Raw genomic sequence first — 23,543 nt, 5'->3', positions numbered from 1 at the left:
TCAACTTTGGATGCAGAAGGCTGGATGATGACCTCTCTTGGCATTCCATGGTGAAACTTTTACTGTATTTGCCATTGATTCATTTGTGAGACACGTGTTTTATGTTTAGCATGGTGCTCATTTGTTCGATGCGCCCATTCATCATATTCTTCATCTCATGTCATTTGACTGTAGGTACTTCACGTGACTGTGTGGGTGATGGAAAATTAATAAAAAACAAACAAATCTTATATGTTCTTTTTAATTTTATAAAAGTCTGTATAATGAAATACTAATATATCAATTTCTAAGGCATCTACCAGGTCACAGATATTTAACATAAAATTCAGATGAATTAATAATAACACAACAAAGATATTAAAACACATGGGAATGCAAATCATTAAAATGTCTCATATATTACTTCAACTATACCTATATTTATAATGTTGATTTGGTGTTGCTTCCTAAGAATATTAAACTTACAATTAATAATAATAATACTTCTTAAATACATAAAATGACAAAAAAAAGTAGCGAAACAATAAACGAAGTAGTTTGGTTTAACAAAGTTTGTCTCAAAATTACCTTACGACTATATGCTTGCTTCTAGGTAATATTCAAAATACGCGACAAGTAGGAATTTGCAGAATTTTCAAACAGTATTTTCATTTGCAGTATCAAAGATTCTGCAATGTTTTTCCTAAGAGTATGTTAGCTGGTTTGTGACACTCCTTGGAGGATAACATACTAACAGTCCAGTCGGGATACCATTTGACCTTGCATTAGGAGCTGCCCCAAATTTTATTTTTCTAATCTTTAGAAGGGGTCAATAGTAGTATAAATTTAAAATCTCGACTGAATTTGACCGTTGCGTTAGCCGCCATTTTGATTTTAAACGAGAACCGTTTTGGGTCAATATCTCCGCCATTTTCAACTTTTTGACAAAAAATATACAAACTGAAATTGTTGAAAATGCGATTTTCTATAATTTTGTTTATTAAAATTTTTTTCGTGCGGTCCATATTTTTTGAGTTATGGGAAAAAACAGTGACAATTAAAGCATCATTATTGATTTATTGAATTACCTAGTTAATTATTACTTTTAAAACAAATTTTAACCTATGCAAAAATAAAGAGAATTAAATTTTGTACAATTTTGATCTCTTTCATTTTTTTGATAAAATCAATATTTAAGGTAGTACGTATGCGGTAAAGGCGCGAGCGTAAGACCCGATTGATTTTAAAGTAATTGTTTTTGTTAAATATCTTCCCCATTTTCAACTTTTCGACAAAAAGTGTTAGGACTGAAATTGTTGCAATTACGATTTAATACAATTTTTCGAGAGAACCAGTGGCGGGTCTAATAGGGGGGAATGGGAAAATCCACCCAACGGGGTCCAAAATTAAAAAAAAAAATTCTTGAAATATTAAAATATGTTAGCTGACATAAAACTTATTTATCGACAGACAAATTCAACCAATAAAACCCGCTAGTTAATAAAATTAAATGAACTTAATGCATATAAGTTATTATTTATGTCTTTTATGTACTTAGTTTGGTTGGTGTTTCATTGGAAGTTTCAAAAATTGTATAAAATATAATTCTCTTTATTTTTGTTTATGTACAATTATGTCGTAAAGTTAATAAATAAATAAATAAATAAATAAAGTTAAAATAAATGAGACAATTCAATAATTATGCTTCCCCTTCGCTTCCACTATTTTCCTCCTTAACTCGGAGAATATTGATCGCATAAAAAAATTGTGGAAAAGAAATTGTAGGAAATTGCGTTTCCAACAATTTTAGTTCCTACCGTTTTTGTCGAAAAGTTGAAAATGGCGGAGATATTAAGCAACAACGGTTCTCCTTTAAAATCAATATGGCGGCTAATGCAACCGCGGAATTCAGTCGAGATTTTAAGTTTACACTACTATTGATCTCCCCTAAAGGATAGAACTATAAAATTTGGGGCAGCTCGGAAAAAGATTCAATTCAGTAATTATGCTCCCCCACCACTTTTTACTATTTTCCCACTTAACACGGAAAATATCAACCGCATGAAAAAAATTGTTAAATAGAAATTGTAGGAAATCATATTTGGAACAATTTAAGTTGAAAATGGCGTAGATATTGAACAAAAACAATTTCTACAAAATCAATCAGGTCTTACACTCGAGCCATTATCGCATACATATTACCTTAAATATTAACTTTAGTAAAAAAATGAAAGAAACTAAAATTGTGTAGAATTCAATTCTCTCTATTTTTGTATAGGAACATTTTTGTCGTAAAACTAACAATAAACGAGATAATTTAATAATTATGCTGTATTTATATATAACTGTCAATATTTTCCGCTATAACTCAGAAAATATCGATGGCACGAAAAAATTGTAAAAATAGAAATGATGAAAATTACATTTTCAACAATTTTGGTTGTTATACTTTTTGTCAAAAAGTTGAAAATAGCGGAGATAGTGAGCAAAAACAGTTCTCGTTTAAAATGAAGATGGCGGCTAACGCAATGGCGGAATTCAGTCGAGATTTTAAATTTACACTACTATTTACACTACCCCCTAAAGATTAAAAAAATAAAATTTGGGGCAGCTCCTAATGCAAGGTTAGGCCTGTTATTCGTCTAACCCAACTGGACTAACATACAAGATACAAAGCACACCAAGAAGCTACTTAATAAATTCGAATCTAGGAGGTAGGAGGAATGAGGAATTAACAAAGTTTTAACAAAGAATGAAAGAATACTCCATCCAACTTGTGGAGTATTCTTTGGTTTTAATAAAATAAAGAAGTTATAGCAAAATATATCAATCAAAAAGGATAAGAATTAAGAAGATATGGGTCTCACTCAAGCACTGTCAATAATACAAACACTAGAGAATTATTTTGTTTTCATTATTTAAAAAACCCAACAATCGTTGGGCACAAAAAATTGGTTATAGACTCATTTGAGTTGTTCCCCTCCACGGAAATCTTTAGTAAAAGGCGAAAGATTTATTCGCTCTGAAGGGAAACCAGAGTGCACGTCATTTTGTTGTGTAGAAACTGGTGAACGAATGTTAAGATAGTATGTACAGTAGGAAACTGTCGCCATCTAACGGAGAGAAGCCTAAATAATTTAAAAATTGTATTTGTGGAAAAGGGTTTTATGATAATTAAAGACGAGCTTTAGTTGCGTGTTGACGCATTTTCTGCGGAATAAATTTCCATAATTTTCATGAGTTAGCATAAAACTACAAAAAATAGTTCAATTAAATATCAAAATAGTTTTATTTAAACAGAGCAAAAACTTTGAAACAAAGAAAAAAAACGTAGATATATTTACAAACAAATATATTCTCATTATATTTTCTGCCCACGGAAAATTAACAAAACAACACCTAGACAAAAATCCCACTGTGTCAGGAGTAATAACAATGGACAGATCTTAAAAGAGATGAAAAAATAGTAAACACGATCAAATAGAAAAAAGAAAAAAAAGGTTGTTAAAACAACCAATACACTCTGATCTATCCTGTCCAAAACCAAACCCAACAACACACAAGAGAGTTCAAAGAACAAGAACTGCATCTACAAAATACCCTGTGAATGCAACAGTTTCTACGTGGGAGAAACTGCTAGATCATTAAGCGTCAGGATAAACGAGTATAAAACATATATCAAAAACAGGGGTTTCGACATATCACAGGTATCAAACGTACCTGGGACAATGAATAGAGAATATTATTACTCTCTTCTAATATAATTCCGGTTATAGAAAACAGATCATAAAACCGAACAGTATGGCTTAGAACAGTTGAAAGGGTCTTCATACCCCTTTTATCGCAAAATTGTCAAGATAATTGTGAAATATCTGCATGTATGTAGATATATGCATGTAGATATACTTTTTATCTTTTACATAAAACTAAAAACAAGCATATAACCCTTTAGCAATTTCAGACTGAGTACGTTAACATATTTGTCACATATTTTCTAATTATATGTGCGTTTACAAAGAAACTAAAGAACATCATCATTTTGATAGCTACCCAGTCAAGGAACAATGCCTCTTTGTCTATTTCGGCGAAACATTTTCTAAGATTATCAGTTTCTTTTGTAAACGCACCTTATAATGTAAAGTTCTTGTAAAAACTCAATTTACCTTGCATTGTAATGTCTTGTAATCATAAAGAAAACTAGTTTGGAAAAAAAGTTTAAAAATTTTGTAAAAATATACCAGAGTGTACAAAACATGCAAAAATATGTGTTCTATAAATGAGGCGTGCACCGGAACAACGATGTATGCTACATGTTGCCAATATGTAACATAAACCATAGTTCCGGTGCACGCCTCAAACGCATAAAGTTTATAGTAAGAAGTTTTCAAGATAGATATGATACATAGAAGCTTTCGTGGGGCTGTTTAGCATGATATTGATAAACTCTTTATATCATGGTCCGTTAACATATTTATCCCCAACTGATAAATTAGCTAAATTAAAGAGGCAGAAGTTTAGAAGAATATTAGATCACTTGTTGTACATGTCTGGACGTGTCATAATAATATACATGGGTAAGACAGATAGAAGTTTCACAAAAATAAACAAAAAATATTCCAAACTTCGACATTCGAACATTCAAAACTTCGACTTTGCATCCTCTAGCAAGCATTTAACAGCAAGTACTAAAAATTATTTTATACATTTTGAGTTTGGTGTACAAATAATTAGATTGAAATTTTTATTATTTTCAAGAACTTGATGTTTCAGCGAAATACGTATTCTATTAGCTAAAGAAAGTAAACAAAAGAGTGTTTGATTTTACATTATCTTCAAATTATCTGATTATATTTTTTGGTATGTTTTAGATCAACAGCAATAATAGTTATCTTCATAGCCATATCTGTTAATAATTCTTTTAACAGACGTTTTGGTGTTTTTGGGCGTTGCTATCTCGATCTTTTACATTTCAAGCCAAGAACTATAGTATCAATTTGTCTGGAGTCATGTACTGAACTTAAGCGAGTTTGTGACGGTTTGTTGCTTCTAATCAGGTTTTAAAACGAGATGATTCTATCTAACATGACACTTGCCATTGAAAATGTTTCCGATCAATATAATTTATGTTGATTTGATAATCTTCATCACTTCATTATTTTGTAATCATAGACAATGTCAAAGGTATATGCTTAAAACAGTTTTCATCATAATTAGGATGGTACAAGATAGTAATGTTTGTGTCAAAGTGTCAGCGATCATCATTCTCTTTGCTTTTATCACTATGCAGGGTCTGCTTTATCGAGATGTCCCGCCTAAGCCTCTCCTCCAGGTTTACTTTGGTCTTCCTCTCCTACTCCTCCCAGAAACCCGCCGACCAGCAATTCTTCATATTGAATGATAAACTTCTCGACATTAAACATGATGAAATCAGCTTAACCCAAGCTTTCTCATTTTATCATCAATTGATACCACCTTACACTTAATATACTCACTCTTAATTTTATACTTTCCTGTCACTCCAGTTATCCATCTAAGCATTCTAATTTCCACCAGATGCATTCGTTGTTCCTCTTTCGGCTTCCAACACTCTCACTCACTATACTCACTCTTAATTTTATACTTTCCTGTCACTCCAGTTATCCATCTAAGCATTCTAATTTCCACCAGATGCATTCGTTGTTCCTCTTTCGGCTTCCAACACTACGCTTTCCGACTGAAATCTCGTCCCTGCCATCACGTGACCAAGGTATTCTAATTTTCGTAACTTTATTTCATTATGCAGGTCTGTTTCTTTTAAAAGTCTTCTCAAGACTTCTTCATTCGTGACTCTGTCTACGTAAATTTGTAACATCTAAGCCTGCGCATTAGGGTGCATCGAAAAAATATAAGTTGGAAATGTTATATCTAATAGCGTAAAAAAGTTGCTAGTGTTATTTTTCAGCATATTAGTATTTTTAATTTTTTATTCTAAGCGAATCTTCTGCCCCCCCCCCCCCCAACGACCTTGAATTTTATTATATATCTGATTTTTATGGAAATTTCAATTTATATTATTTGGAATAAAATATGTGCTAACTCGACCTAAGATCAATTAAAGAAAACTTAAAATGTTTTCAATTACAAATTTAAACAATATTTAAAGTTTTATTTGTTATTTTAGCCTCCCCAACCCCTTTGAAATGTCCCGCTTCGTGAATCCGTGCGTGTAATTTTCACTTATGTTTGGTGCGCATTTGTTTGCAAAACGCGCAAAACACTTTGTTATTCTTGTTGTTTGTAAATTAAAGATTTTTAAAATAGATAAGCCAGGACCATGGGGAATAAAATCAAGATGTACTGTGGACCGCCCCATTTTTGGGCAACCTCCAAATATACCTGAAAATGTTTTACCGAAATACAAACAAGCGATGAAGTTTTTTGGTTGCAAGAGGGTAAAAAACTCAGCAAGAAAAGAATTTTTTGGTATAGACGAACAGGTTGCAATTAAATTGGAGGAAATATGGAAAAAGGCTTTAATTCCAATAATTTAACATACAAGAATTATTCAGCTTTTAAAAGCCTATCATGACAAATATATGAAACTTATGAAATCATTTAAGAACAGACAAAACAGTGAATTTTACAAAAATAAAATTCAACGCTGTAAGAACAAAACTAAAACTACACGTTTCGATCTTGCAGCATGCAATTGTGACACTCTGATTAATTGTCTTTGTAGCAAATTTTAAAAAGTGCCTATGGATGAGTGCGAATTTCTATTAAATCAAAGAGGTCCCAGAAAAATGGTGATAAGCTCGATTGATAGAAAAAACAAAAACAAATATAATCAGAGAGAACAACGGTAAAAGAAGAAAGTTACCGACGCAAAGACAAACCTTTAGCTCAAGTAAAAAACAGTACCAAGTTTTATGGTCAATCGATCGTGGAAGAACACATAACACTTGTGCATGGGCCAGGGTCCAAATATTTCGGATATGGGTATCCGCTTTCTGATATATCAGAAAGTATCAAATCCAGCTATTGCATGTGACGAAACAGTCGTAAATACTGGAGCTAAGGGTGATGTAATACGGCTGTTAGAAGAACATCTTAAAAAACCGCTTCAGTGGTTTATATGTCTGCGACATTCAAATGATCTACCCCTTGGACATCAAAAGAAGTTTGCCAATGACCAAATCAAAAAACATGAGGGTCTTCAAACTTTCTCCTATAAAAATTTTGATTCAAACGACTACTTTGAGTTAATTAACTAACAAGAATAACACCTTACAGAACCACCTATATTCTCTAGATTTTCGAGTGACAACCTGCGAGATTTTATTAAGAATCCTAACTTAGACCCTTTTAACATTGAGATTGAGAAAAAATATCACTGCCACAAACAATGTGTAGAACGATGTGTCAAGCTTGTGACACAAGCGTTTCTAGCAGTTTGTAGAGCGTATTCAAGGGATGGATTTATAAAAACTCAAATTGATTCCAGAAAAACTATGTATCACTTTAATGCTAAATCGGAAGGCATCTTCGAATAGATTGCTTTTACCATATTTTTTTGTAATATTTATATACCTAATTTTGTACTTTGCTTTATACTTATTTTAGTATTAGAAAACTTGGGTGACTTCAGGGAGACGGATAAGAGACGGCTATTTTGTTATAAAAAGAATATTTAGTATACTTTTCTCAAGTAAACTTTTTAATTGCCTTGTGAAACCAGAAAATATTTTCCAATTTAAACCAAATTTATTTATTCAAGTTATATAAGGTATAACATTTCCCTTACAAAAAAAATTCGCATATTAATGTATTTTTTCTAATTATTAGTTGCCGTGGGGGGCAGAAAATATATTTTTTTCTTCGCAATTTTACTAAACTACTAAATAGTGTGTTAGGCAACTTTTGTGAGCTATACCATTTTCGTTTCGAAATAAAAATTTTTTTCGTCTTTTAACATTTTTTCAAAATTTTTAATTGTCTTGGGGGTGGGCAGAAGATATTTACCAATTTCGAAAAAATTTTACCAAAATACTTAACAGTTGATTGGGCAACTTTTGTGAGGTATTACTTTTCCATCGCAAAAAAAAATTTTTCGCCTTTTTCGATGCACCCTACTGCGCATCTTTAGGTCGATACTCAAAGTTCTATAAAATATAGTCCCACAAGCGAGTATAACAATATGTTGACTTGTGAAAAAAGATAGGTATATTTCCACGAATTGATCTATGTATTATAGATTGGTTGGAAATAAAAGCATTTGAAAAAAACTCGTATTATAGTTTATTACAACAATATTTTTGTAATCGTGCATACTCCGATATAATAAATTGTTGGAAAGGGTAACTCATGTAATTACGTCCCTGTACAACTGTGATGGTGAGCACATAGAAAAGATGAATGCAATGAGTTAACATTTACAACAATTCCTATTTATAGAGACATATTTACAAAAAATACAGTTCAGGAAGATTATTTAAAAGCTAAGGAACAAAAAAGTAGTGAAAAAATTTACATAAATAATTAGCAAAAAAACGATCATTGCACTGATTAATTTAACTCACTGGTTACAATTTTCCCCGTTTTTTTTTATTTATAAAATTCGGTGTTTGTTATTGGTGTTTCGAATCATAAGACACTTGATCTTAATTTCTAAGTTCTAATTATAGAAGCCCTCATAAGATTAACAAATGGACAACGGCTGTTAAAAGTCTTTCGTATATCAATTTCGGGAAGATCGTGCACACGACAAAATGAACCTACGACAATTAATCCCTGGACAAATAAACCAGGATAAAAAATCTCCACACTATATTATTGGACAAAAAATCCCCGAACAAAAAATCCCCAAAAAAAATTCCGGTCAAATTATCCCCACAAATTTTATTATTTTTTTCTACAAAATATCCCCAGGAAAAATTCCGGACAAAAAATCTCCCAAGAAATAGTTACTGCAGAATAGTTTTCAAAAGATTGGCGAAATATAAGAGACTATATTTAAATAATCTATATATATAAAAGAAAGTCGAGTTATGTTAGTTACACTGATAATAACTCGAGAACGGCTCATCAGATTGTTATGAAATTTTACAAGTGTATTCTACCGGACTGGGAATAGGCATAACTCTGAATTCATGCCCGTACGTCATAAAGGGGCTTGCCCCCCCTGATATATTTTTTTAATTTTTTGACAAACCGTTTTTTCTTAATTTTGTATGATGTAGAAGCAAAAGATACATACAATCCTAAATTTTCACTTTTTTATCTTCAACCGTTATTTTTTAATAGCCATTTAAATATTTTACATCTATATATATATAAAAGAAAGTCGAGTTATGTTAGTTACACTTTGTTAGTTTGTTGCCATACTCCTCCGAAACGAATTGACCGATTTTCATGAAATTTGGCAGGTAGATTCCCTGCTGAATTCCGAACAAAACGCTGCTATTTTTTCTTCTCTAGCGCAGTCCGTTTCCGAAATAGCGAACCGTAAGCCGTGGCAAAATTCTGAGCACAGAAGAAGAACCAATGGGAAATTTCATAAAAGAAAACTGCAACAGATTAGCTTTTGGACTCAAATTGGATAAAATATGAATTTTTTAATTTTACGAATTTTTAAAAAATCTTGCTTTCGCGTGGGCAAACCATCCAGTTTATTTATGTTTAGTAGATGAACTAACGAAAAATATCATGTACACTATTGCATGTATTAAATGATTGATAATATTTTTTGTTATTGTGATAATTAATTAATATTTAGAATTTTAACCTTTAACTACCCGCACATCAAAATATAACATAACTACACGCGTGGCGTTCTTTATACGCCACAAGAAAATATACTTAAAAACAGCGGATTTGTTTTTTTTTTGAAAAATTACACTTATTTGTTTGTTATAAACCTTACTCGGCGTCAGCGGATACTTGGAGTTCCTTCTCAGTAAGCAAATTGGGATATATAACTGGAATCTGATTCCATGATAAATAAAATTGCTAATAATATTTTTTTGAAACGATATTTTTTACCTGAGAAAAAGTATTGTTTATAAAGAAAAATATATTTGTGCCATAATGACTAAAAAACATTTGAAATATGTACTTATATTACTAATTGTATTACTATAATTGTGGCGTATGTTATCCACTACCGGAAACAACAAATAATAAATTGTAAATTACGATCTTCCTAGAATGCCGATTATAACGAAACTAAATCCAGTGTAAAGCACATTCCAGTGATAGGTTAGATAAATAAACAAAGACAAAAATTAAATTTTTAAATTCATTTGTAGTAGAATTCTTATATGTGGCGTACAAAAATACGCCAGCGCGTGTAGTTAAAGTTTAAGGTATGAATTAAAATAATAAAATTTATTTTACTTTAAAACCTAAACAGTTTTTCCATTCTCTTAGGCCAAAAATATTTAGCTACCTACTACATTCTCATATTTTGACGTTTATTTGTGTCAGTCGAAATGATTTGTAAATTTTGAGGTTAATGCCCCTTAATGCTAACAACCATATTGTCATCGAGAAAACTCAGTTGCCTCAGTTATCTCAATATAATACAATGTATGTATTTATGTATCTAAATCTATATATTGTATGTTCCCTATGTCCAGCTGAACGATTTACGTACTGTATACGTGGAATATCATATAATTTGTCATATTATGTATCTTTCTTATGTATTGTACCCTCGGAGATCGCTGGGAAAATTTAGACTCAAAATAACAAAATCCAGTTTGGCAACACTGTGTGAATGTTGATAGTATCATATCCCTTTTAAGATAAACAGATCTGTAATTTAGTCCAGACAAATTAATATATTTTTGGCCAGCAAAAATGAGATTTTTCAACCAAATACTGTCTCAAATATGATATGCAAAATAATTTTTAATTGTTTTCCACTCATTAAATCGTTATCGTCCAATTATTGTCTTAATTATTTTAACTTTTAATAAGTGTCGACTAATTCTGAATGATTAATAAGTTGTTAAAACATTTTATCTGTAGCGGCTTCTGGAATGCCTTAAAACTATCGGATTTCATTCGACCATACTTACAAATTTTGCATAAAATATTTGGACATATAATTTTCTTTTTTATTCGAGGAAATTGCATTTCGATCAATTTTCATGTCTAGAAATTCATTTTCGAGCAGTTGATTTTGAGTAATTGATTTTTAGCCATTACGTTCAAGCAACTGATCTATAATCAAAATTATGACAGATTATCTAATTATGACACACTATCTAAGGTGCAACGAAGTTCACCGGGTCAGCTAGTATTAAATAATATTAAAAATGATATCGTAAATAACATTAGGTCAGAAGCAAATTCTCACTTTCACCTATACCCTATCCTTCTATAATTTGCAAGGAAAAGGGGCGATAAATGCATAGACATAGGGGATCTAAAATATGCATTATCTTCTTCTTCTTGTAGTTCCTTCTCCTATCGGAGGTTGGCTATCATCACAGCTATCCGTACCTTATTGGCGGCTGCTCTGAAAAGATCAACTAAGCTGCAACTATACCCCTCATATAATTCATAGGATACAAAATTAGTTAATCTTTACCTAGATAAATTATTATTTATCTAGGTAAATATTATCTAGGTAAAGATTAACTAATTTTGAATCCTAGTACTCAATTCGTGAGTAAAATCGAAGGTAAATAAAGACAGTTTTATTTACCTAAGATTTAACTTGTTTCAGAGACCACTACCATCTGTTTACATATGTTTCAACCTCTTGGTATCATCAGAGCAGCCTGTGTTGTGTGCTGAATCCAAACCAAAATCTAATAGACGGAGAGGCAGCGCTGAAAAATCTCTTTGAATTTACTAAAGCTAAATTTTTCACAGCTCATTACTGTGATTGTATAGAGAAACATACTGCGGTCGGTCAAGCGAAACGCTTCAGGCTGAGGCTTCAACAGGGGTTACTGAGAGGGTATCAAAGTTGCTTTCCTACGAAGGTATAATTAAATCCATTTACTAAAGCTGAAGATCAGTACACACATTCTAAATTGAAAATAAATAAAAGTCATTATAGTCGGTCAGCTGTATGACGGGAGAGAGCCGGTCGGTCGGTCCCAATTTTTACATTTTTTTTCAAATTCTGTAAATAAAGCAGTTTACAAGGGGGTCAAAATATAGTGAATAACCCTGTACATTCACTGGGGCCGACCGACCGGCTCCGTCCCGTCATACAGCTGACCGACTATAATAACTTTTATTTTTATTTAATTTAGAATGTGTGTACTGATTTTCAGCCATAGTAAATTGATTTAATTACCTTCGTAGGAAAGCAACTTTGACACCCTCTCAGTAACCCCTGTTCTACGTTTCGCTTGACCGACCGCAGTATGTTTCTCTACACCATCACAGTAATCAACTGTGAAAAATCTAGCTTTAGTAAATTCAAAGAGATTTTTCAGCGCTGGTAATCGAAATTACAATTTATGCTTACTTATTGCTAATCATTATTTTCGTGCCGGCAAGCGGTTTCATGGCGATTGCTATACTCTCATGCAATGAGGCTGAAAAATATTTCAATTGCGTCCACGGGAAAACTTTTGAAAACTATTCGGTATATTTCTTGGGAATTTTTGCCCCGAATTTGTGGGAATATTTTGTTAAAAAAAAAATTGTGGCGATTATTATATTTGTGGGGACCGGAATTTGTTGTCCGGAGATTATTTATGGGAAGTTTTTGTCTGGGGATTTCTTGTCCAGGAATAATTTGGGGGGATTTTTTATCCGGGATTATTTGTTCGTACACCGATAAAACAAGTTATAAAAAATGTAGTTGCTACATTTATGAATAATCTATAGCATGATCTGTTAGATCTCTTGTCGGTATTTTACGAGCCATGATCACGATACTTTGTTTTTGAGAAAAAATAAATAAATACTCAAAATTTGTAACCGTACGAAGGGCCAAACAGAAAAATAAACATATATTCAAAAAGAAGGAAAAATAAAAATAAACTCTTTAAGTTCCGTTTAATAATTAAAAAAAGAAAAAACAAAGTATCCTGAAGTCATTGTGGTCACTTTTCCGATGTTTTTTAAAAAAATACGATATGATCTTATACTTTAGTCAACGTAAAATATAGTTTTTAAAACATTGTTTAAATAAACATAAAAGCTCGGTATATTAAAAGCACCCATCAAAGAACACTAAAAATGTCAATAGTCGAGGATATCCCCGCGCTCTCAGTTACCTACTTCAAAACCACTTGAACATATAAAACGTAAGATGTAAGAAATAAAGTAAAAAAGTAAAACAAAAAATGAATCCTCAGGAAAAAACAATTTGATACTTTTTACATCTAAAACAAAAACTCTTAAAATTATATACGACATAGCTGATAGTAATTATTAAGGAAATGAATCTTTTGAACAATATTGAACCCAATTCTACTATCTTAAACAATAGAAAATTGATAAAATACAATAATAAATTAAAGTTTTAACTATTTATAATGGGAAATAAGCCACAATATTATTAAAAAATGATTTTTATTAACGTTTCGACGCCCAAATCGGGTGCCGTTGTCAAAATACAAAATACTACTAACATAAACAAAAATGTTGTTGTTTGGTAAAAAAAAATTCTTCTAATAATTTATTTAATTTGACTCATTTATATCGGCAATTCAGATACGTATGATACATTTTAAAGTAGAAGACTTTAAAATTATATTGCCAATATTTATGAGTTGCGTAATAATAATAAATTTTAATTGGTTATGCCCTTTAATAAATTAAAGGGCATAACCAACATTAAAAGTATTACGAAATAAAGGATTAAGAAAAAAATAGACGATCGAAGTGTGAACTCGTGAGGTATTAATGATTGTGACTTACGAATTACCACATAACTGTATTGGCATCAGATAGCTTAATTAAGACTGAAGCGCAACAATATATGTATCGGAAAAGATAGCCATAAGAAAACGTGTACGACAGGGATATATATTGTGGCCACTTCTCTTTAATCTGTACTCGAAAAATATAATCGCAGATACTTTTAAAAGTAATAGCGCAGAAACGGAAAGAGGACAGACAAAATACGAAACGAAACAATTAAACAAAATCTAAAACTAGAACCAATCAATGAAAAAATAGTAGAGGGACAACTTAGATGGTTCGGGCACGTGTGTAGAATGTCGAACGAGAGACTAACAAAACGAGTGTTCGAAACGATAGTGCAGAGGAAAAACAAAAGGGGAAGACCAAGAGTTGTGTGGGTAGATGAAATCAGGAAAGAAGTCGAGAAGGAAGGATCGACATTGGAAAGTGCAGGAAACCTAACACAAGATCTGAAAGCATGGAAACTACAATGTCAAACTCAACTCCACCAGCCTTACACCTAAAGGTAGAAAGGCTTAGGACTAAGTAAGTAAGCGCAGAAATCATAATCAACGGCAAAACAATTGTTCCGATGGTGGGTGTTAATGGAATCAATTAAAAATAAGTGTAAACAATGAACAATAATATTTATTTTATTTTTGGTTAAAATGCGTGCTTATTCGTCTTGTAAGAGGGTTGCTTATTGTTTTGGAGCAGCGAGGGTGCGTCTGAACTGCCTGCCTGCTGTGACGATACTGCAGAGACCACAACACGGTCATCATGTTTGCGGTTTTACAATATGGTTAGAAAAGGCAATAAATTACTACATCTGGCATTTTAAAAGCTCAGAACCTTTCTGTAGTTTTAAGAAACGTATCGAATGTATTTCCAAAGTGCGTTGACATAAGGTCTGATAAGGTAATTGATTTATGGGGAATTCAGTTTGTTAAACTGATCACACCAAAAACATATGGTTAGGGATACATTTCGTTTCGTAAAACTTCTTAGCATCTGGTTTGTATATTAAATGTGAATTTTATATGACCGTTTTGAGAAAAGTTATTAAAAAATAAAATTAGCAAAAATAGTAATTAAAGCGTGTAGCCACACAATTAATAATATGATATGCGGATGATATAGTTGTTCTTGCCAGCAGTCTGCCGGAACTACAGGAACTTATAGAATGTAGCGAGCGTTATGGCCTATATAATATGAACACCAAAACGCAACTTATGTTTTTCTCCAAATTACAAACACAAGCTGTCCTCTATAGAAGAATATATAGCAGAATCGTTGAACATCCATCAGATATCAAGTTGTTATACATCAGATACCTGGTAAATACCTAATAAAGAGTGGTTGAGATTCGCCGAAAGAAGTCTTACCAAGAACTCAACTAGCCTAGAAAGACGTTTATCGGATTGGAGAACTTCCTCATCACGCGGAATTTAGACATGAGACTTCAAATCCGAATGCTACGCTGTTATGTATTCCCAATGCTTTCTTTACGGCTGGCTGTGAGAACTGGACTCTTCTGTAAAAAAAGGCATCAAAACTTTTGAATTGTACATTTATAGAAAAATAGATGGCAAAAGGGGACTGTGAAGACGTAACCATTCCTGGTTGAAAAAATAATAAATTGTACTGGCTTGGACTCATATTCATTCTTCTAGATTATTGACAGCCTGTCCACAATATGACGATGTCGTTTGAATGGGGCCGGCAATCTAGACAAAACTATCAACAGTATAAAATTATTGAGTTTATATCTAATAAACCATTATTCCAGTGACTATACCTTATTCTTCGGAATGTGGATTATGGAATTTGTTTGAAATTCCATAAATTAATTTGGTTTGAATAGTTCGAAATCATATCCCTTTTACCCATGTCGACACCCGTGTTCCTTTCTATGACCGTATCGAAAACACCACATATCGCGGTAGCGACGTTCGGGGTTCGGGGCATTACCACTTGAAGCCAGAAATTCTTTCCCCCTGCGATAAGGAGTGAGATGCATCGAGACCAGAAAAGTGTGTGCACACATCGACATCGCTCGTTCGTTCCCTAATGTTTCGAATTGAACAAGTTATCGGTAAGTGGTTTTAATTACCTATATTATTTATCCTTTATTTCCATTGTTTCATTTTTGAATTATTTAGCAACAAACCAATTTGAATTTGTGTATTATTGTATTGCGCTTATGGAGAAATTCCACTTTCTCACCATATTTATTCGCTATCAGAAGGCATTAGCAGGTGTTGTAATTAGTGTTTATTGCTTGTGTTTTATTTTATTACTTGTTTCGTTCAATACCTGATAGTAAGCAAACAGAATTGATACTCACCATTTGTTTGTGGATTTTAGATGTGTCTATGACAGTGTAGATAGAAACGCACTATACACAGCCATGGTAGAATTTAATATCCGATACAATTAGTGAAATTGGTGAAAGCAACTCTCTCGACAGTCAAGTGTAAGGTTCGAGTGCAGAACGGACTAGCAAGAATTTTCCAGAGACAAACAGGACTTCGATAGGAAGATAGCCTATCGTTTCCTCTATTCAACATTGTCCTAGAAAGATAATCTGCAATAGCAATAAGGGGGACCATTATTTATAGGACTGTACAAATACTAGAAGAGGAACACATAAATAAGTTACAGTCATTTGAAATGTGGTGTTACAGAAGGATGCTTAGAATAGCATGAACACAGAAGAAAACGAACACGGAAGTATTGCGAGAAATAGGTAAAGAATGCGAAATAATAAACACAATAAAAAAAGAAAGTTACAATATCTGGGACATTTAATGAGGGGACCGCGATATGAAATGCTAAGACTGATAATACAGGGAAAGATAAAAGGCGGAAGGAGTATAGGAAGAAGGAGAGTGTCACGGTTGAAGAATTTAAGGGACTGGTTTAAATGCAGTTCTATAGAACTCTTTAGAGCAGCGGTGGATAGAGTAAGGATAGTGATGATGATATCCAACCTCCGATTAGGAGACGGCACTTGAAGAAGAAAAAGACAAATACTAGCATATGCAGACGACATTGATATCATAGCAAGAAGAAAGGCGGACCTGGTTCAATCGTTCACGGCATTGGAAGCAGCAGCAAAAATAATGGGTCTACACGTTAATACTAATAAAAGTAAATATATGAAGGTCGCAAATAATACTCAAATAGCAAAACCCGAAGATCTAACGGTTGGAACATATACTTTCGAAAGAGTAAGAGAGTTCATATATCTAGGCTCACAAATCATCCAAAGTTATACAGTAACTGCAGAAATTAACAGAGATATATAGGTACCTAGCAAATAGAGCGTACTATGGAAAAAAATGTTTAACATCAAACAGTCACAAAAAGAACAAAAATATTGATATACACAACTCTAATCAAGCCAGTCCTTGCCTACGCGTAAGAAACGTGAACTATAACAAAAAGTGATAAAGAAAGGTTAGGCTATTTTGAAAGTAAAATCCTCAACCATATTTATAAAGGTTTGCAGAAAAACGGATTATAGCGTACACGCTATAATTTTGAGCTTTACCGCCTCTATAGTGAGCCTAGTGTTGGTAGGTATACTAAATAAATAAAATAATAAATGAAGCGACACGCTTCATTTATTATTTTTTTAATTGCTAATTTTAAATATTAACTTTTCTCAAAACGGAAGAATACGTCTCATGTTAAATTCACATGGGTTTTCGTTCCTAAAATACAAAACCAGATTGAATAAAATTAATGGTTTTTTCAGGGAAACACAAATTCAGTAATAGATTACGATGCCACATTGGCCACGGTCTTTATGCCAACTTCTTAAAAACTACAGAAAGGTTCTCAACTTTTAAAACGCCAGATTTGGTAATTTATCGCCTTTTCTGGCCACATGGTAGAACCGCATACATGATGACGTAATAGCGTTTGTGGTCTCGGCCAGTATCGTCACAGCGGGCACGCGGTGTAGTCACACCCTCGCTAAAATAACAAACCCTTACAAGATATAAACGAAGCACGCTTGTTTACTCAAAATAAATAAATATATTACTGTTCGTTGTTTTACACTTATTTTAATTTCATTTAATGGTTTCCGTAAACCACCAACGGAACACTGGTGACCCCGCGAATAAATAAAACGACGCGAACTTTTAAAAATAGTGATAATAATATACTTTTGCCGGTTAAAACAGTGAATAGTGAAAATGACGGACAGTGCCAATAACAGTGCTTCATAAGTTAATCTGATTGCAGTTGCCATCGGGAAATTAACAGCCGAATTAGCTGAAATGAAAATTCAGCTAGCTAGCTTATCAAATGCTCAAGCACAAGCTAACACATACCGTCGTAACCGCAGCAACTCAAGAGGCACGACCGTATCCTAGAGACAGAGCTACAGCAGGGAACGTAATAGTGACATATTATGTTGGTATCACTACCGTTTTGGTGACCGGGCTCAAAAGTGTACACCTCCGTGCAAGCATCAGGAAAACATCGCGGGCAGTCGGTAAGTGCGGCATCCGAACCAAGCCCAAAGTCTCGCCGCCTTTTCGTCAATCAAAATAAAAATTTCGTTTATCAAAATAAACAGACTACGGTGGCTAGGCCACTTAGAGAGAGTGAATGAGATGGAGCCGTCGAAACACATTTATAACCAAAGACCGGATAGAATGAGGAGAAAAGGAAGGCCCAGAGCACGATTTACGGACAAGGTTAAAGACGACTTACGAGTGTAAAGAGGACGAAATTGGAAAACCAATGCGAAGGATAGAAAGGAATGGAAGCTGATTTTGAGAAAGGTCAAGACTCACGATGGGTTGTAAAGCCAATGATGATGTTGATACCTTATTCTTTATAAAATAAAAAAAAATACTAACTCTCTTCGGAAAAGTGCCACTACTAATAATTTGAATAGCTTAACTACTGTATACTTCAAATTAATTAACTACTTATATTATTCAGATACACCAACATCTGAACACTGTGGTAACTAGTGAAAATTACGTTATTTAAGGAGAGTCCTATACTGAACAATGTAAGCAACGTATTTTTATAAACATTACGTCATTATAACAGATTATCAATCATTTAGAATAAATAAAACAATTTTGTACTATAACATACACTATATCATACATGAAGAGATTTAAAAATTCGTATATAAACGGTTAATAAAAATTATACATATATACATCAAAACACTTTGTGATTGTTTTATTTAATAAATACGTTAAAAAACCACTTTTCACTTAAAACTTTCCAAAAACAAATTTTTTATAAGATAATACTTAAAATGAGTTCTCTTCTGTTAGAACTCAATTATTATTTTATCTGTATTGAATATAGCGCATATTCTGGATTTACATTTTATAAAAAAATATTGCTGAGTCGTTTTGAAATTTTGACATGGTAATTCACCAGATCTAGATCCCATTGAAAACTTATGTCATAATATGCCATATTATGCAGAATATTATTCTCAAGAAACATTTGATGAAGTCAAGAACATGACTTCATGATTCCACGTGAGCTAAGCTAGTGATTTTCTTTGCATTTGTCCCAATTAATTAAAATTATTTATAGTGTTTAAAAATTTTTTTTATTAAATTTAGCTGTTTTTCATTTCTTAAACTACCTCCTTATTCAAGATGTCTAAAAATTATTACTACATAAATTTACAAAAAATCTGAAACACTCATGAAAACATCGAGTTACTAGAATAATTTAGTTATAAGTTAGCCACACGTAGCCTGTAACTATAATAGTTAACTTATTGCGGGCACTGCTCGGACGTTAACCATTTGGCACCTTTAAAGACAAAAGAAAACAAAAAAATTGAAATCATATAGCTGAATCTTCTTTTAGTCAACAATACTCGAAAAGTTGTAAGTGAAAAGTAAGTTTCAAAATAGCATAACATAAAAACGATGGCAATGAAATTACTGCCTCTTCACGTTTTTGAAGAACCATTCGGTGAATTTCCTGAGTTGCTGGACAGCTGCATGAGCTTGATCTTGCAATTTCCGATTTTCTTCCTTGAGCCTGCGGACTTCGTTTTCCAAAGACATTCGACGTCTAGTTTCAATACTAACTTTGGACTCCAGTTCGGCAACGTGACTTTGCAGTTCAGGAACACTCGTACTCGAACTGACCCTACAATACAGTACATTAAAAAGTGAAATATTTGTGAAAGTACATGCAACAAAAAGACTATACCGGGATCAAATCTGGAGATATAAACATTATCCACAGTTGGAAATGGTACAAGATGCAATGCAAGCTACACATAATTTCGAAAAGCCGTTTACCATCCTCTTTCCGGGAAAGGTCAAAGGTGAGTCGATTAAAACTAATCTCATAATGGCATATCAATGCTGGTATATATACCAGCTTATATACATGCAGCTCTGTATAAATAGCTCTAAAACCGTTGAAGGAGTTGCAGCTGTATACGAAGAGAAACCAAGGCTAAGCCTTAAAGAAATCCTATGTAATCACTCATCACTCTACTATCTTCCAAGCAGAAATTTGTACTACAGAGATGTGTCTCCACGAATTAATAAAGACGAACTACAAGGACAGATCTATAAAAATTATATCTGATAGCCAGGCGGCATTAAAGGCACTGGAATAGAATCGGATTGACTTAAATATAGTTTGGAACTGTCTAGGAACTGGAAAAAGTAACAAAGTAAGTATACTCTAGGTGAGTGGGCATACTGGTATTGAAGGGAATGAAAAAGCGGACCTACTTGCCAGGGAAAAGGCAAAAGAAACATTTATAGGTCCAAAACCTATCCTTGACATAGCAAGAAACACAGCCAAAAGAACAATGTCGGACTGGGTGGAACGGATGAAACGTAATCACGTAAGAACCAATGGATCTCAAACATTCAAAGGCTTTTATACATGGAACCTTGGAAGAAGAGAGCCAAAGATCTACTAGATATGAGTAGGAATTATATGCGAATCATCGTAGGTTATATTATATCATAAAGCCCTACTCGTATATTGGCGTTAAAAAGAGCAAATGCGAAAAGATCTCTGATCAGAGTGTGCAGCGCGTACAGAACCGTATCAACCATTGCCCTACAGCTGGTGGCTGGTTCTGTGCCGGTGCACATCCTGGCCGGAGAGAGAGTCCAAATGTACCAAAGGGGCAACAGGGCAATAGGTTCAGGAAAGAAAGAAAAGTACAGAGTTGTGGCAGAGGGAATGGGCAGCCGAAGTCGAGAAGGCGGTCTGGACGAGATCCCTGCTCCCGGATGTAGTGAGGTGGTGCGAGTTTCGGCATCGGCGCGTCAACTACTACTTCACACAGTCCTTGACGGGGCATGGATCGTTCAGAAAATATACCCACCGTATAGGGAAGAACGCTGACGATCTATGTCCCAGTGTGGGGTGGCTGATGACGCGCGGCATGTCATGTTCGTGTGCCCTGCGTATCATGTGGGGCGTGCCGAGCTGCAGCTGGGTCTGGGATCCCCTCTAGGTGAGCCACACGAGCTAATGGACAAAGCCATTAATAGCAAGAGAGACTTCGACCTGGTCATTGCTTTTGTCACCAAGACAATGAAACACAAGGAAGAGAAGGAGAGGCGTCTGCGGACGGGATGACCACTATATTTATTTCTTTAAACTGTGTTTGTGTCGTGGCGGGCAGTCAGCGGGGGGAGGACCCTTTACATCCAAACCACACTGACTGCCTATTTTATTTTTACATGGTTTTACTAATTTATTTATTTTATCGTAGTTTATTTATTTATTTACTTAATTTTATCTATACAACAATTTTATTATTCTTTGAACAATTTTATCTTTGTATTTCCTGTTTATGTTCTCTATGTTTACTTTTTCTTTTCCTTTTTGCTTCTTTCCTATTATTTCTTTTCTCTTCTTTCTCTCTTCTCTAATTCTATCTCCTTTTACTCTAGTTCTTTCCTTGTATGTTATAGCATGTTTTGTATCGTTTTGGGACAGTCAGTGGGGAAGGACCTTCTACATCCGACCTACACAGACTGCCCCATCTAAATGTCAGAATGAATGGGTGGACGAGTAAGTGTGTATAGATGAAAGTAAGGAATGTTTTGAGTTAAATGAAAGAAAGTATGAATTTGTGGATCAGAAAGCGTGCATAGATGAAAGTATGATGAATGACTGGAGTTGCTCGTAACGGCCAACTGACATTCTCTGGTTAGTTCCATCCTGGGTTGGGGGGCACCCCGGTCGACCTACCCGCGCACGGGTTGAGCTAGACGGTCGCTTCACCGGCTTGTCTGGTGCGAGGCGTGGGCGGGGGGACGGCCGGGCGGCCAACCAATCCGTGGAATGCACGCTAAGAGTGCCAGAGGGGAGCTATGAGTAAGGTCAACGGGTCAGATATGCTCGCTAAGAGCGGTTCCAGACTCGTCGGCTGGAGGAGGAGGTGGGTTTAGTCGGTAGGCGGCTCGTGATATAGATAGGGCGGGCCGAATCCGACACACGTGCGACACCTTCCCAGACGGTCTTTACCAAATTCCCACCTCCCAAAAAAAATGCGAAAAGATGTAGTGACTACCGAACCATCAGTTTCATGAGACCATTAGTTTGATGTTTTAAAGATATTTCTGCGAATTTTGCACTCTAGGATGTACCAAAAAATAGAAGAACAACTTGGTGACACACACAGTTTGCGCAATAACCTTGGAACCAGAGAAGCACTATTTAATATTCAGGTTATGGTAGAGAGATGCAGAAGTGTCGGACATTCGGTTTATATGTGTTTTAATGACTTTGATCGAGTAAAACATACTGAAATGATTGCCATTTTTCAGCAGGTGGGTGTTGATGATAAAGACCTACGCATTATTAAAAATCTTTACTGGCATCAACGTACAAACATCAAGATTGGTCGGGACATTTCTGAACAGCTTCAAATACGAAGAGGACTAAGGCAGGGCTGCATTTTGTCCACACTAACATTTAATATCAATTCTGAGTTCTTTTTCAATAAATCAGTGGATAATGTTCAATGTGGTATCAAAATGAATGACGTCAATATTAATAATTTGAGGTACGCGGATGACACGGTGTTAATTGCAAGTAATTACGAAGAACTTCAACATCTGATTAATAGGATTAGCACAACGTGTAATGAATATGGACTCAAGGTGAACACCGCAAAGACAAAGGTGATGGATATCAGTAAAACGCCAATACAACCGAAAGTGGTAACAGCTTATGGTGAACAATTTATGGAGAGAACTAACAGTATCACCTACCTTGGTTGTAATCTAAATGAGAACTGGGACACGAGAAAAGAAATTAGAATCCGTATAGAGAAGACCAGAGCTACATTATTTAAGATGAAAAAACTGTTATGTAGAAACAATATTACTTGAAATCTGAAAATTAGATTAGTGAGATGTTATGTGTTCTCTACTCTTGGTGTCGAAGGTTGGACTTTAACGGATACACTTCTCAAGAATCTGGAAGCCTTTCAAATCTGGGTGTATTGGAGAATCCTACGAATAAGTTGGGTGGATAGAGTTCATAACGAAGTTGTTTTTCATCGGATGGGAAAAGTTACGGAAGGCGTCATAACAGTTCTTCTTCTTTTGGTGCCTATTCGTTTCGAATATTGGCGATCATTCTGGCTATAATTATTTTATTAACTGATGCTTTAAATAGATTAGTTGTTGTTATGGAGAACCATTTCCTCAGGT

The 23,543-nt window shown here is 34.0% G+C and overlaps 1 protein-coding gene and 1 non-coding gene across 8 annotated transcripts in view; both read right to left on the bottom strand.

The window, feature by feature from the left end:
• Positions 1–225: 225 nt before the first annotated feature.
• Positions 226–23,543, bottom strand: part of LOC114324811 (signal-induced proliferation-associated 1-like protein 1) — a 449,432-nt gene continuing 426,114 nt past the window's right edge. For all 7 annotated transcript variants that reach the window (XM_028272736.2, XM_050651737.1, XM_050651738.1 and 4 more), the window contains one exon: positions 226–19,992. In XM_028272736.2, the coding sequence (XP_028128537.2) occupies positions 19,779–19,992 (214 nt within the window). In that variant the 3' untranslated portion in view covers positions 226–19,778. The remainder of the gene's footprint in view (positions 19,993–23,543) is intronic.
• On the bottom strand, positions 2,905–3,021 carry LOC114325015 (U5 spliceosomal RNA). Its single transcript, XR_003651629.2, has one exon. It is a non-coding gene; the product is annotated as a U5 spliceosomal RNA (small nuclear RNA).

The sequence above is a fragment of the Diabrotica virgifera genome, chromosome 5, assembly GCF_917563875.1.
Source record: "Diabrotica virgifera virgifera chromosome 5, PGI_DIABVI_V3a".
NCBI classification, from domain to species: domain Eukaryota; kingdom Metazoa; phylum Arthropoda; class Insecta; order Coleoptera; family Chrysomelidae; genus Diabrotica; species Diabrotica virgifera.
This window is presented reverse-complemented; position numbering and strand designations above follow the sequence as displayed.